The 16,174-nt window shown below is 45.4% G+C and overlaps 1 protein-coding gene across 2 annotated transcripts; it reads left to right on the top strand.

Moving 5' to 3' along the window:
* Positions 1 to 930: 930 nt before the first annotated feature.
* Positions 931 to 13,071, top strand: LOC123353720 (keratin, type II cytoskeletal 75-like). 2 transcript variants are annotated; one of them, XM_044995084.1, is made up of 10 exons: positions 931 to 1,503; positions 2,686 to 2,897; positions 3,745 to 3,805; positions 4,832 to 4,927; positions 5,096 to 5,260; positions 8,434 to 8,559; positions 11,361 to 11,581; positions 11,988 to 12,022; positions 12,651 to 12,671; positions 12,726 to 13,071. In XM_044995084.1, exons 1-10 carry the CDS (start codon positions 931 to 933, stop codon positions 12,965 to 12,967), a joined length of 1,752 nt encoding a protein of 583 aa, XP_044851019.1. In that variant the 3' UTR covers positions 12,968 to 13,071. The 2 variants fall into 2 exon arrangements, with proteins under 2 accessions (XP_044851019.1, XP_044851020.1); XM_044995085.1 differs by having other exon boundaries at positions 12,651 to 12,815; positions 12,882 to 13,071.
* The last annotated feature ends 3,103 nt before the right edge of the window (positions 13,072 to 16,174 follow it).

Here is a 16,174-nt window from a genome sequence, read left to right as displayed (position 1 = left end):
GTACAAACACTTAACAAAAAGACGATCCCTGCCCCAAGGAACTTGCAACTGAAGTATAAGACAAGAGACAACAGGTGGATACAGGCAGATGGGGGAGTTTAAAGAAACAGTGAGACAATATTGGTGATAGGGAGCGGTCACAACACAACAGCAACCGCTGGTGGGGATGAAATCTCAGTGAAGTGAGAGTGAACCTCAAGGGAGTCATAAAGCCAGATCCAGCAGCTGCACCAATATCCACTAGCTGAGGGTGACATTTTCAAGAGCACCTATGTGAATTAAGATCCCCTGATTTTCAAAGAGACTTAGGCTCCTAAGCGCCTATGTCACTTAGAATAGATAGATCGATATATATTACTAATCTTCTTCTTTATATTGTACCCTAAACACCTTTGAGAATCCGGGACAAAGCCCCTTAAAGTTGTAATATAAAACCGACTTCAGTGAGAGCTGAATACGGCCATAAAAACGTCTGGTTGCTAACGGAGAGAAGGAGATGTCCCAACCACGCGGCTTTGAAGTAAGATGCTGCACAGCGTTCACACTCGTAATTAAAACCCTTGTAGATTCCTTTGAATTATTTTGCATTAACGAGTTCTGTGCAGGGAAAAAAAGGCAAAGCGAGGGGAGATGATCATTGAGTAACCGAGATAATTTCATTCCATGAACGCTGACAAGGGATGTCTGTGTTTTTATCCACTTCAAAGGTGTGTTTAAGGGGGTTGAAAAAGGTGAGTTGCTGCAAGGCAAAACCAAGCCCGTAAACAATCTTAATGAATTAACTAGCCTCAACCAAGCCCAGCCCTACAATCGTATATAAGGGGAAGCCACAGCTTCCATCTCAGAGGGGGCTCAGTCTCGTTTCTCTCTCTCTCTCTCTGCTCTCATCCTGCATCACACCCTTTGGTTTCTTCTTTCCGACAGGTTACCATGAACAGGAAGTTCAGTTCTAAGTCTGGGAGCGGGGCTAGGGGTTTCAGTGGACGCTCTGCAACCACCACCATCACTTCCAGTGGCAACAGAGCTGGCTTCAGTTCCGCTTCTTTGTCTCGCGTTGGGAGAAGAAGCGGAGGGTACAGTGGTGGTTTTGGCAGCAGGAGCCTCCATAGCCTGGGCGGAAACAAAAGCACTTCCATCCGCATAGGGGGTGGAGGCTTCCGGAGTGTGGGACTTGGATTCGGTGGTGGTGGCGGCTTTGGTGGTGGTGGATTTGGTGGTGCTGGTTATGGTGGTGGTGGTGGATTTGGTGGCAACAGTGGATTTGTCTCTAGTGGGTATGTCAGTAGAGGATACGGGGTTGGTGGGGGATACGGTGGCGGAGGCTTTGGTGGTGGCAGAGCTGGTCCTGTTTGGTCTCCTGGCGGCATCCAGCAAGTCACCGTGAACCCCAACCTCCTGGTGCCCCTCAACATCGAAATTGACCCGGAGGTCCAGAAAGTGAAAGTGCAGGAAAGGGAGCAGATCAAGACCCTCAACAACAAATTTGCATCATTCATCGACAAGGTGAGACCAACAATTCAACGTCTCAGGCACGAGGAATCCAACAGCATGGGAGACTTCCATGTTCTGCAGAAGAAGAAGGTGTTAATTAGTCCTTTTGGATGTTGGCCTTGAAGAACACATCTCGAGGCAGCATCCTGGTTAGGAGTTAGGTCCTTATTCCATTTTTACTCATTCCTTACTCAAGCAACCTATTACTGATGTCAAGTAAGGACTGACTGAAAAACTAAGTAAGGGTCCTAGGTTTGGGTTGGACATGAATGCATAAAATGATATGCAATAACTAGGAGTTATTTGCAATGTCTATGCCAAGCATATTTTTTCCCAGGTGTTTATAACAGTACAAATAAAACTTAATCTCTTTCTTTCTCTCTTTCTCTTTTCCATCCCCCCTGCCTCCCACCTGTCTCCCTCTATCTCCATAGTTGTATTTCATACATTTTTGCCTCCACCACACAGCGGCTGGCTTTTATGGATCTGAATCTTAGCTGTAACGGACTGGATTTGACAAGATACTTAAATGTGGGCGTAATTGCACTATGATGCATCAAGCATGTGAGTCAGCCCGTGGATTTTAATGGGACTTCTCACATGATTAAATTTATATGTGCTCCTAAGTATCTTGCTGAATCAGGTCTAAAGTGACTTCAATGTACTTACTATGTGGTTTAATAAAGTTATCTATCTATCTATCTAATTATTATTATTTTATTTATTATGCAGCTATTTGGGGATAACCAACTTCCTTATTATACTTTATCTTAATTTTTCCTTGAAAATGCCAGAGTGGAATATTCCACCTCTTTGCTTAGCACTCATATAGGGCCAGATCCTTAGCCATTGTAAATCAGCAGCTATTGTAAACTGACTCCCATTACTAGGGCCAAAGCTTCATCTGGCATTAATTAGTGTATCTCCATGGCCTTCAATGGAGCTAAGTCGATTCACACCAGCTGAGGAGCTGGTCCATCAATGGTCCGATGTGACAGCTTCCCCTCTCCTCTTGATTCCAAAAGAAGAACCAGGAAGGATTTCTGCTTCATCTCTCTTAGTGGGAGTAATTCTATCAACTAACTTCAATGTAGCCGAGCCTGATTTAAACCTGTATAACTAACAGCAAGGTCTGGCCCAATGCCATAGGGATATTGTCTAACAATTAACATCCTCTTGCCTGTTGGGTTTCAGGTTCGATTCCTGGAGCAGCAGAATAAGGTGCTGGAGACCAAATGGGACCTCTTGCAGCAGCAGGGCACAGTCACTAAGATCCCCATCGACCCTCTTTTTGATGCATATATCAATAATCTGAGGCGGAAGCTAGATAGCCTAGTGACTGACAGAGGTCGGCTAGATGGAGAGCTGAGGAACATGCAAGATCTTGTGGAAGATTTCAGAAAGAAGTAAGTCAGAAAGACCAGCCTGAGAAATGTAATGGTTTTGTTGCCTTTCCGTGGCATGGATTTCTGGTTGTGGTTCATGCGGGAGCTATTTTCATTCCTATTAAAATACCAAGAGCTTTTAAATCATGTAATTACAGGATAATCAAATCTGCTCTGCTTTCAGGACAATTCTCATGGCTATAATTAACATAATAAGCAATGTTTGCCTTGAACCGTATACAGATTTTATGGTATGCTCATCAACCTTGGAAAAAATTATTTGTATAGCATAGGAAATCTGTCTGTCTGTCTGTCTGTCTGTCTGTCTATCTATCTATCTATCTATCTATCTATCTATCTATCTATCTATCTATCTATCTATCTATCTATCTATCTATCTATCTATCCAATGATATATTTATTTTATATCATATTATCTTATCTTACACTTCTAACATGCTCATCACTGTAGTATCTTTTAGTACAATTTGGGTGCCTAACTCCATGTAAACTCTTGGAAATCTCAGTCTTCCAAGATAAACATAATCTTGGCTTGAAGATGATAAAGGGGACACACTCATGATGTAATAGCAAAACTATGGTACTGATCCAAAAAACACAGCAATGCTCCAGGTCCAAACTACTGTTGTATTGAGTTAAGAGTGTAATGTGTTGAATACTATCTCTGGTCCATTGCAACAAAGTATTACATTGGAGGCTTCACAGTTAGCAGTCATCATCCAAATGACGTTGCCAGAGATTAGCATTGTATGTAAGAACCTGGCAGCCACATGCCTTGCACCACGGCTTACGACTTTTTCCACGTAGTTGAGAAGGTAGAATTCAAACATATCTCTTTACCCAACAGATTTGAAGAGGAAGTCCACAGGCGCACATCTGCAGAAAATGAATTTGTGGTGCTCAAAAAGGTGGGCAATGCATCTCTCTCTCTTGCTTTCTGTTATTATTCTATAGCTATCTGAGGATAAGGCAGCAGACTGTTGCAGATGTTTAGAATTGTAGACACTGAACAAGCAATAATGAAAAAGATAATACTGCAAAGAAAAATTCCTCTATATTATAACTTCTGTTAAAATCCAGGACAAATCCATCCTGTGTCCTGAAGTTGGTAACCACAGTTGTTGCATTAATTTAAGCATCGTATTTATTGCATTGTCATTTTGGGGGAGGGGGGGAGGGGGAGGGATTGTATTTTTCTTGAAAGAAATGACAAAGAAAAATTGGCCATGCTTAATATTAATGTCTCTTTTAAATATTTATTAGTTAATAGTTTTAATAAATAGATTATTGTCGTTTGTTATGGAGTCCAACAGACCAATAGGTTGCTTATAACACCATCAACCAAAGTGCTTATAACCACCAACAATACGTCTGTAACACACTTATAACATCTGTTAACCATTTATAAACAGAACCTTAGTGGACAATGCAGCCAAAACATTTAAAAGGCCAAATTCAGCTCTCAGTTACATCAGCGTGAATCTGCAGTAACTGAGACCCCGATCCTCAATGGTCTTTTGGTACCAAACTCAAAGGAAATATAACTCCACTCCTGGGCCTGAGTCATTTGCACAAAGACCCCTTTACACTGCTTTAGCGGGCCAGACTGGTGTAAAACAGCTTTGGGTTGTGCCTTCACTGCAGTGTTAGCTCTAGGTACGACTCGGGTGTTGCCCCAACCCGATTCCTGTCCCCACACACACAAATCTCTAGCTCAAGTTAAGCGGCGTAATGCCGTGGGGACTCAGCTACAGGCTACAGCTCTGGGTTGGTTCAGTGTTGCTTCCAGGGTGGCTGCTCTCACTTGAGCTAGTAATTCGAGTGGAGTAACTTTTGCAGGGAAGACAAACCCCTGAGTGTAAACGGGATCAGACTCATACCCAACAGCTCTTGCCCTCGGTAGCGTTGTCCCAACATTTGGTGTGTTTTTTCAGGAAGTGGATACTGCCTACATGAAAAAAATGGAACTTCAAGCAAAGGTGGATTCCCTCATCGATGAGATAAACTTCCTGCGAGCTGTCTGTGAAGCGGTAAGGCTCCTATTCAGAGGCTCCTTCCCACATTGCTCTTTTCCCAGTGACAATGTTGTAACTGGAAGACCCGTCACATTTTTCTCTGCTTTATGTATGCACGATGCAACTCCTGGAAGGAGTGAGGTCACTAGTGGAATACTATGTCCAGTGCTGTGTTACCTACAGGAACTGGCTCAGATGCAAGGACAGACGAGAGACACCAACGTCATCCTGCAAATGGACAACAGCCGAGATTTGGACCTGAACAGCATCATTGCCGAGGTCAAAGCACAGTATGAAGACATTGCTAACAGGAGCCGGGCTGAGGCGGAGGCTTGGTACCAAAGTAGGGTGAGTCATCGTGCTGCTATGGAGCATATAAGAGTAGATTGAGAATTCTCCCCATAGGTCGCTGTGACCCAGTGTTTTGAATCCATAGCGCTCAAAGCACTTGGCGAAAGAATGTCAGCTTCATTATCGCCATTTCACAGATGGGGAAACTGATGCAGCAGAGTGGAAAAGTGACCTGCCCAAAGTCAACCAGGAGATCAGTGTCAGCGCTAGGCATGGAACCCAGTTCTACTGGTTAATTTAACCACAAAATGATCCGTCTTCACCATCTTGAATAATAATAATGCCTAGCGTAGGGAACTGTACCTTTAAGAGTTTAGTCTCCTGAGGGCTGCAGTACCTTGGTCTAATTTCAGTTGTTGGGTTTAATGAATGTTGAGTGTGGCTGGTGGCCTGCGATATATAGGACGTAAGGCTAGATGCTTTTGTGGTCCTTTCTGGTCTTAAACTCTGTGACTCTGTAAATCTGAGAGGCTCTGGCAAGACCCAGTTGGAACTGGTGTATCACCAGCTTGCTCTTATCCATAGCTTTTCATCCATACATTACATAGGGCTTGATAATAGATGGGGAAACTGAGGCACAGGTAGGCCAAATGCCTTGCCCAAGGTCCCACAGCAAGGCAGTGGCAGAGATGGGACTAGAACCAAGTTCTCAGCCACTCTCTTATGTCCTCAATGACAATAGCTCTGTCAGTCTAGTACACTTAGGGTGACCAGACAGCAAATGTGAAAAATCAGGACGGGGGTGAGGGGTAATAGGAGCCTATATAAGAAAAAGACCCCAAAATCAGGACTGTCCCTATAAAATCGGGACATCTGGTCACCCTAAGTACACGGTAACTACACGCCAGTTTTTCCAGTGGAGGTTACCCATGGCGCTCCTCAGCATATCAAGCCATCCTAATCCCATCAGCCTCAACTTCCACAGCTGTGCTCTCATTTTCTGGGGTCAAAATAGGATTCCCTTGGAATGTCCTTATCCACTGATCCCTGTGGATAAGTGACGGGACCCATATGGATTTTCCATCCCACTTAATTCATATATTAATGTGTCAGTCATATCTCTGCTTAGTAACACCTCAACTGCAAGCAGAGGACCTCACCCTCCCTGATTGAACTAACCTTGTTATCTCCAGACTGATTCTTGCCTGCATATTTATACCTGCCTCTGGAAATTTCCATTACATGCTTCTGACGAAGTGGGTATTCACCCACGAAAGCTTATGCTCCCATACATCTGTTAGTCTTAAAGGTGCCACAGGACTCTCTGTTGCTTTTTACAGATCCAGACTAACACGGCTACCCCTCTGATGCTTAGTAACTGTTATTAAAGTATTTGTTCACGTGGAGCCTAAAAGTGTGCTAGATGCATTATGAAACAAACATAAAAACTGTTTGGAGACATTCCGATGGAACCATAGTCCTTTGGACTATTCCATTCAGCCAAACTCAAACCACTTCACAAAATCAGGTCAAGTTCACCCGAATTTCGTTTCGGAAGAAAAGCGAGGGGGGAAAAGTTTGAAGATGGTCAGACTGAAACATTTCAATTATTTTTTCCTGGTGAAAGGGCTTTTCATTTCAATTTTTAAAATGATATGATATATTACAAAAGAAACAGTTGGAAATCAAGATGAAATGTTTGGATTTTTCAGAAACAAATGTTTCAATCATCCCCAAACAATATTTTTTTTGGAATTTGCCTTCATGGAGAATTACAAATTTTGAAACCTCAAATCTTTCATGAAATGGAGCTTCCATCCACTGCCCAACTGTCATAAAGACAGAGGATAAAATTTTCAAAACTTTCAGTGATCACTGATAAAGTTTGCAGATGACACAAACTGGGGGAGTGGTAAATAGCGAAGAGGAGAGGTCACTGATTCAGATGGTTTGGTAAGCTGAGCGTAAGCAAACACGTGTTTTAATGTGGCTAAATGTAAATGTGTATGTAACGCCGACAGACCCCAGTTGTCGGCAGACGGGATCGAACTCTGGGGGTCTCTGGAGTTTCATTAACTCACTCTCTCTCTCTCTAAGTGGTCTCAATGCCACTAGATGGGACAGAACACCCCACTCAGAAGGCGTGTGGGTTACATATACATCTGGGAATAAAGAATGCAGGCCATACTTACAGGCTGGGGGACTCTATCCTGGGAAGCAGTGACTTGGGAAAGGATTTGGGGATTGCAATAGATAAGCAGCTAAACATGAGCTCCCAGTGCAATGCTGTGGGCAAAAGAGCTAATGTGATCCTGGGATGCATAAAGAAGGGAATTATGAGTAGGAGTAGAGAGTTTATTTTAACTCTGTATTTGGCACTGGCGGGAGCACTGCTGGGATACAGTGTCCAGTTCTTGTGCCTGCAATTCAAGAAGGATGCTGGTAAATTGGAGAGGGTTCAGAGAAGAGCCATGAGAATGATTGAAGGATTCCATGCCTTATAGGCGCTCAATCTATTCAGTTTAACAAAGAGAAGATTACGGGGTGACCTGATCACAGTTGATAAATACCTTCACAGGGAACAAATATTTAACGATGGGCTCTTCAGTCTAGCAGAGGAAGGTATAACATGATCCGATGGCTGGAAGTTGGAGCTAGACAAATTCAGACTAGAAATAAGGCATACATTCTTAACGGTGAGTGTAATTAACTGTGGATACAATTTACCAAGGGTCGTGGTGGATTCTCCATCACTGACAATTTTAAAATCAAGATTGGATGTTTTTCTGAAAGATCTGCTCTAGGAATTATTTGGGGGGAAGTTCTGTGACCTCTGCTATAGAAGAAGTCAGACTAGATGATCACAGTGGTCCCTACTGGCGGTAGAATCTATGACTCTATGATCTGAACATCTCACACACATTGGTAAACGTTTCCTTTGATATTATGCTGACAGCTGGTTAGAAGAAACTGCAATTTTTCCCCATCTCCCCCTAGTTCCTCTTCCAATTAATTAATTTATTTTAACGATGGGAAAAAAAATAGAAAAATGTCAAAATTTAGAGAATTTTCAACAGCATAAAAAAAATCATCCAACTGGTAGAAAAACAGAGGGGAAATTGCATTCAAGTTTTTCCCAATTTGAAATTGGGAAATTGGAAATTTGAAACATGTCTTCAACTCCAGGTACGAAAATCTTTTCTAATGACCTTATGGCTTGTATCTTTCAGTATCAAGAGCTTCAGGTCACGGCCACGACACATGGTGAAGACCTGAAGGTCACCAGGAACGAGATCGCTGAAGTGAGCCGGGTGATCCAGAGGCTGAAAGCTGAAATAGATAGTGTGAAAAAACAGGTGGGAAAGATCTTAATTATGGAATCGACATGATTTGTGGTGTTTATTACATACCATGTTAATGAGCTCTGTAACCTTGTGAGTGATACTTGCTCTCTGCGTTGCCAACTCTTGTGACATCTGGTGTTTTTCTTAAAGCCCCGGCTCTCGAAGTCTAGTTATGTCTTGAGAATCTCTACTTCTATTTATTTATTTACTTATTTTGTTTTTAACTAAGTTTCTAGCTCTCATGATTGCAGAATAAAGCTTGGAAATGAGTCTCCATCATGTCATAAAGGTTCAAAAACCTGGACACATAAATTTTTTTTTTATTTGAAAGCCAGTCTTATGATTTTGGGGGAGCTAACTCTTGATTTTTGAATGCTTGGGTTAGAAATACTGGTTTTCTGGTATGTAAGGAACTGCTAAAGTCAAAGGATTCTGTTTAAGCTCTCTGGGCCCAATCCTCGTCTGATAAAAATTGATGTAGCTAGGTATACTTGGGTCCTGCCTCAGTGCAGAGGGCTGGACTAGATGACCTCTTAAGGTTCCTTCCAGCCCTACATTTCTGTGGTTTTTTGACTCATTGAAATCAATCGAGCTGCACTGATGAGGATATGGCCAATTATATTTAAGTGCAAAACTCTTCTGACATTTCAAGGCATCTTGGAATATTCACAGGTATCTCAAACAGTGCTGTCTGGCATTCTGGAAGGAATGTCATGTGGTATGGAGTAAAATACACTCTCCTCCATGATCCGGATTGGTATATGACACCATTAAAAACCAATAATAAACAGCAGAACTCCTGGAAACTGCATAATTCAGTCAGTTATATATGCAGGATCTGACCCGTACAACAGCAAGGAATGTAGGGTAAACCTTTCAAAAGCACCTAAAGGCAAAAATTTCCAAAGTGTCTGAGTAAGTTAGAACTTTAAAGTCACATTTTCAAAAGTGGCTTAGGCACTTACAGAGGCATTTTCAAATGAGCCCAGGTGCCTAACCCTTCTTGAAATCAATGGAAGTTAGGAGTGTATGTACCTTTTTGGATCTGGGCCTACATCCCTTTTGAAAATGGGACTTAGGTTCCTAAATCAGGTGCTTTTGAGAATTTTACCTATAGTGCTTTCTATCCTAAGGGTATGTCTACACTTACTGTAGATTGGTGCTGTGGCAATCAATCCACTGGGGGTCGATTTAGTGGGTCTAGTGAAGACCTGCTAAATCGACCACAGATTGCTCTCCCATCAACTCTGGTTCTCCACCAGAAATAAAAAAAAATTAATAATTGGAGATATACCTATCTCCTAGAACTGGAAGGGACCTTGAAAGGTCATCGAGTCCAGCCCCCTGCCTTCACTAGCAGGACCAAGTATTGATTTTTGCCCCAGATCCCTAAATGGCCCCCTCAAGGATTGAACTAACAACTCTGGATTTAGCAGGCTAATGCTCAAACCACTGAGCTATCCCTTGGCAAGCATAAGGTAAATTGACGGGAGAGTTTCTCCCGTTGACCCAGCACGATGTAGACACTGCAATAAGTCGACCTAAGCTATGTTGACTCCAGCTACATTATTCATCTAGCTGGAGTTTGCATAACTTAGGTTGACTTAACCCCGTAGTGTAGACCTGCCCTAAGAATTTCAATGGAACCACTCCCAGTAGTTAGTCTTCTGTTTGCAGGTGTTTCCTCTGTCAGGACTTTGGAGAGGAACAAAAATGGTTAAAGAGTTGGGTGCCCATGTCCTTCCTTCTATACTGTGAAGAGAGAAAGAAATCCAAGGGGCTAGAAATCCACTAACTACATAGCTTGCCCTTTGGGTGACACTGGCTGCTGGACACTCAGGCCTGGTCTACACTAGGATTTTACATCAGTATAACTGCATCTCTCCGGGATGTGAAAAATCCACCCCCTTGAGAGATGTAGCTATTCTGACCTAACCACCGATGTAGACAGCACTGGATTGATGGAGGAATTCTTTCATCAACCAAACTACCACCACTCGGAGAGGTGGATTAACTACTGCGACAGGAGAACCCCTCCCATCGGCACAGGTTGCGTTTACACTGAAGCGCTACAGCGGAACAACTATGCCGCTTTAGCGTTTTAAGTGTAGATATACTCTTAGGTTTATTAATTCAAACCTTTCTTTGACCCAAAAGCATGCCTTGTGATTTCAATTATTACTAAAGCAACGAATGACAGATATCCAGAAAAAAGACAATGGCCAGTTGCCTCCTCTTGTGGCGTAGGTGGGTCATGCTGGATTTCTTCTATGTACCTCCGACTACCCCTTACGGTCCACCACATTTTAGACACATCCAAATAACATATCTGTCAGTTCTCTTTCAATCACCATCAAGTACAGTATTACGAGTTTTATGCAACACCTACAATACACCTGCGCAAGCTTCGGTTTGCAGGACATTTGCTGCCCACGCTGTTTTCATCTGATTATTGCTCTTTTCCAGTTGGTTCGTTACCACTGGTCATGCACACGTGACTACACTCTGATTACACAGGTTACTACACTCTTTACTCGATATCATGGACTTTCTCCTGTTTTCCTCTGACTGCCTCTCGGCAGCAGATATTTTATATCCACGGTGGCCCAATTTAGGCACATCCTATGATCAAAACATCACCCACATAGCAACCTATAAAACATCACCTAAGCAAGCTTATATAAGAAACAACTCCTAAGCCAAACAAAGAGTAGGTGAGTCAGCATAAGTATCACCTCCAGACTCATTCCGCAGACACGAATGAGCCTGGTCACAATTCCCAATACTAGAATCTCATGATTTGTCCCTTACAGATTGCTGGGCTGCAAACGGCCATTGCCGATGCTGAGCAACGCGGGGAGCTGGCCCTCAAAGACGCCCGGGGTAAGCTCGCTGATCTTCAGAACGCCCTTCAGACCACCAAGGATGAACTGGCTCGTTTGCTGCGTGATTACCAGGAGCTGATGAACGTCAAGCTGGCCCTGGATATTGAGATCGCCACCTACAGGAAACTGCTGGAGGGAGAAGAGTGCAGGTAGGTGCAATACACAAATAGTGTATGGTAATTATGGGGCCAGATCCTCAGCTGGAATAAACCAGCAAAGTTTCTGTCTATGAGGCTAAATTGCTTCCAGATTAACTCCCCACATTCCCTGTTCCACTGGTGTCTTCCCAATGAAAGTCCTGGCAGGGAACATTGGCCCTCTGACTCCAGTTCCAATGATCACGAGAGGCTGGGCTCGTACGAAAATTTTGGGTGCAGAGCCCTTGAAAATCTGCCCCTGAGATCTTTTGCAAATGTTGTCATAATTAGTGTGAATGAGAATCAGACCCCTTGTCCTTTTGGGAAGCATTTAAGCCCTCTACATTTCAAAGTTTAGTAATTGTATTATAGTGATTTATGGGGTGATTTATATGAATTACTTTTCTTTCCCCAACAGGATGTCTAGAGAATATGCTGATCCTGTGAGCATCTGTAAGTATCTCAAGGATTCACCTTCATTTGTCAGAATTAGAGCTGGTCTGAAAATAAAGGGGTGTGCGTATTTTTGATATTTTGGCCAGAATAGCAAAAAACTAAATATTTCAGCCAAAACCTGAAGAAATTCAATTCAGAAATGCCACCATAATGCCTCAGGGGAGTTGTAGTTTGGGTGCCTCAAACATCCATTTTCCTGTCTAGGCTGGGTTCCCTGGTTGGACTACATTTCCCATGATGCACCATGGTCTAATCTCTTGGTGAACAGAGGCTGTGCATGAGGAAGTCCTTGGCCATGGTGCATCATGGGAGCTGTAGTCCAGCTGTGGAGCTTGGTCCATAGAGGGGAATGGGGATATGAGGCACATGTCCGAATTACAACTCCCATGAGGCATTTCAGCAGCAATTCTGAATTTAAATATTTTGGTTTTCAGGTATATGGTTTTTCAAAGAAAAATGGCAATTTTCCAAGGAAAAAATTTATTTGGTCAAAACCCCAAATTTCCATCAAAAAACAGTGGCAGAAAATTTTTAACCAGCTTAACTAGATGTAACACCAGAATTTGTCTCTCTTTGGGAATCACAAGCTGCTCCCTGAATAACCAGAGGGATGTTTTTCTTGCAGCTGTGGTCAGCAGCACCACCAGCGTAGCTGGCAGCGGTGGCGGAGTTGGAAGCGGATATGTCCTTGGTGGAGGAGGTGGAGGTCGTGGAAGTGGCCTCAGTCTTGGTGGCGGTGGAGGTGGTCTCGGCCTTGGAATTGGCAGCGGGAGTGGTTTTGGAATTGGTGGTAAAGGTGGGATCAGTGTCGGTGGAAGTGGGATTGGTTTAGGAGGAAGCAGTTTTGGCTACGGAGGGGGGGTCACCTCTGGAGGGGGAAGCAGCTCTAGCATAAAATATGTCTCGACATCCTCTTCATCAAGCAAAAAGTTAATTAGATAAAATGTAAAAACTCAACTCTGAATTAACCCAGGTTTTTGCTGCTTGGTGACGGGAACTCCCACCCCACCTTTCAACATTCATGGGGAAAAATCCCCCTTATCCTGGGACAAAATTTTGCCCTCAGTTGCACTGAAGTCAATAGGTCTGAATGGGAGTAACTGAGAGAGTAGAGTTGGCATCTGACCCATTGTTCATTGGGAAACTGAGATAACTGTAGCAGCGTTGATATACTTTCCCTATAGCTTTGCCTCATTCAGGAATTGGCTCTGTTGTCAACTGCACCAATTTTACTCCAGTGTAGTGACTGGGGGCCTGATTCTCCTCTCCCTTATGTTTGTCCTGCACTGGTGTAAATCCATCACGTCCGATTCTCCGTTACCCTGCTGTGGTGCAATATGTGGGTGAGATTCCCTGTAAATAACTGCGCAGGGTGCAGGATAGCAGAGAATCAGGCCCGTTGACTTCAGTAGACGAACTCCTGAGTTATGCCAGTGTAAGTGAAATCAGAATCAGGCCCTACGTTTTCAGCGTTCTGGTTGCTGTGGATGTCCACGGTTATTTCCACACTCATGAAGTAACCGTGGGTTTTTCCACTCTGCCACTGTCTCCTGAATTTCACTGCATCAGCTCACAGGTGGTTCAGGGCTTGATCAGGACAAGAAATATGATTCATTGTACTGGCTTTCCACAGAGGGCATGAATCCCACCCATTTAGCATCATGAACATTAATAGAGGCCATGAGTCAACACATCTCTACTTTTTTCCCCACTCCTGTGTGATGTTCATAAAATGTAACAGCGTTGCTTTATTCTTCGCTCGTTGTTAAAGGACCTGCGGCTTTTCACTCTGTGCGTCACCAATAAACTGCATTGTGTCATTAACGTCATGCGGCTGAGTTTTGAAACTAGGCCGTTGCCTTAAACTGCTGGTTGGGTTAGTCTTTCGTTGCACGGCGGTAACTTAGAATTAGGGCCTGTCTACACTTACTTCTGGAGCGAGCGATCCAGTGAGGGTTGATTTATCGCCTCTAGTGAAGACACGATGAATCGACCGCCGAGCGGTCTCTGTTGCCTCCGGTACTCCACTGGAGTGAGACGCATAGGGGGAGCGTCAGCAGTCGACCTACTGCAGCGAAGATACCTCCACTGGAGGTAGCATGGGTATCATCCGTCACAATGATAAAAATCAAATTCTGCCAAGCCCACTGATAAACTGTGATCAAATCACACCTTCACCTTCTCTACATTACCCGCTGGATTGACGGGCAGCGATTGATCCAGCAGGGGTCGATTTATCACGTCTAGTCTAGACGCAATAAATCGGCCGCCCAGCGCTCTCCCGTCGACTCCAGTACTCCACCAGGGTGAGAGGTGCAGGCGGAGTCGACAGGAGTGCGTCAGCCATTGACTTACTGCAGTGAAGACACTGCAGCAAGTAGATCCAAGTACGTCGGCTTCAGCTATGTTATTCACGTGGCTGGAGTTGCATAACTTTGATCGATTTCCCCCCCTCCCCCCCCAGTGTAGACCAGGCCCTTGTTAAGCTAAATAAATTTGACTCCCTCTAGTCTATCATGGTAAGGCATGTGTTCCAATTGTTTAATCATTCTCCGAACCCCCTCCAATTTATCACCATCCTCCTTGAACTGTGAGAACCCAGAACTGGACCCAGTAATTTTGCAGTGATCGCAACCAGTGCCAAACAGAGGTAAAACAACTTCTCTACTCCTACTGTGTATGCCCCCTGTTTGTCTTTTTGCTCTGTATTTGTACAGCACCTAGCACAGGGGGGTGTTGCTCTGAGTGGTACCATTCCTGCAATACTGCATCTAATAACGTGCGTAGAAGTGGTGGCGTGAGTCACGGCGCCATCTAGTGGCTCTTCCCACAGAGAGACTAAATGCCAGGCTCAGCTGTTTGAAGCCTGTGCGATGGCTGGATCTGAAGAACAAGTGTCCTATCCCCGGCTTCCTCTGTGGGGACGGTGGATACGACGTTGGTGTCTGCTGCTTGCCGAGCGTGAAGCCGTCATAGGCCCACTGCAGGCAGGTGGGGTTCACAGCCACTCTGTTCCCTCGGTGTTTCTGGGTCAGAGGGAGCAGCTTTATTATGGAATAGGTACAAAAGGAATGATATTCTCCCTGCATTGCCGTCTACTCCAATACTGCACATCCACCTCTAAGAGCCATGCTGAAGCTAAACTTTCCTGCTTTTACAGGAAAGAAGGATACTCTTTTGGTTACAGCATTAGCCTGTAGCACAGAGGTGGGCAAACTACGGCCCACGGGCCAGATCTGGCCCATGGGACCATCTTGCCCGGCTTCTGAGCCCCCGGCCGGGGAGGCTAGCACCCGGCCCCTCCCCCGCTGTTCTCCCTCCCCCGTAGCTACGCCGCCGCGTGGGCAGAGCGGCTTGCGCCCACCTCCCAGGCTTTCCAGTAAGCCTGTCCTGCCGCTCTAAGCAGCATAGTAAGAGGGCAGGGGACAGGGAATGGGGCGGTTGGGGGTCCTGCGAGGGGGCAATCAGGGGACAAGGGGCAGGGGGGGTTGGCTTGGGGGTGGGGTCCCGGGGGTGGTGGTCAGGGGACAAGGAGCAGGGCAGGGTTTGATCGAGGGTGGGGGTCCTGGAGGGGTTGGGGATCCTGGGAGGGGGCAGTCAGGGTACAAGGAGCAGGGGGGGTTGGGTTGGGGGTGGGGTCCCGGGGAGGCAGGGGGTCACGGGAGGGGGCGATCAGGGGCCAAGGAGCAGGGGGGGTTGGATGGGTCGGGGGTTCTGAGGGGGGACAGTCAGGGGGCGGGAAGTGGGAGGGGGCGGATAGGGGGCGGGGGCCAGGCTGTTTGGGGAGGCACAGCCTTCCCTACCCGGCCCTCCATACCATTTCACAACCCCTATGTGGCCTCGGGCCAAAAGGTTTGCCCGCCCCTGCTGTAGCAGGAGGCGGCTTTTAGGCGTAGGTGTAGTTTGACTCCCATATTTGGGGAGGGCAGTGGCCCTCCAGCCAGGCCAATGAGGCCGTGCATAGGGGGCAAATTCCGCCTCTCCCCAGAGCGTGCGGGGCTGGGCCTGCCGTGGGGTCACCTGCCCCGGTGTGTGTTTGCTCTCACACAGGAACCTGGGGGAGGGAAAGGGGGCTAATGGAAGCCATGGCTGGAAACCACCCAGCCTCTAGGGCTTTGGGGCAGGGCCGGGGCATGGCATCTGGCGGAG

This window comes from Mauremys mutica, chromosome 20, assembly GCF_020497125.1.
Source record: "Mauremys mutica isolate MM-2020 ecotype Southern chromosome 20, ASM2049712v1, whole genome shotgun sequence".
NCBI classification, from domain to species: Eukaryota; Metazoa; Chordata; order Testudines; family Geoemydidae; genus Mauremys; species Mauremys mutica.
This window is presented reverse-complemented; position numbering and strand designations above follow the sequence as displayed.

What these genes read in the sequence shown, in the direction of transcription:
- LOC123353720 (XM_044995084.1), top strand. Translation starts at nt 931, where the DNA reads ATGAACAGGAAGTTCAGTTCTAAGTCTGGGAGCGGGGCTAGGGGTTTC. An exon ending in TGCGAGCTGTCTGTGAAGCG is followed by an intron (nt 4,928 to 5,095) that starts GTAAGGCTCCTA and finishes TGTTACCTACAG; the next exon opens with GAACTGGCTCAGATGCAAGG. An exon ending in CTGGAGGGAGAAGAGTGCAG is followed by an intron (nt 11,582 to 11,987) that starts GTAGGTGCAATA and finishes TTTCCCCAACAG; the next exon opens with GATGTCTAGAGAATATGCTG.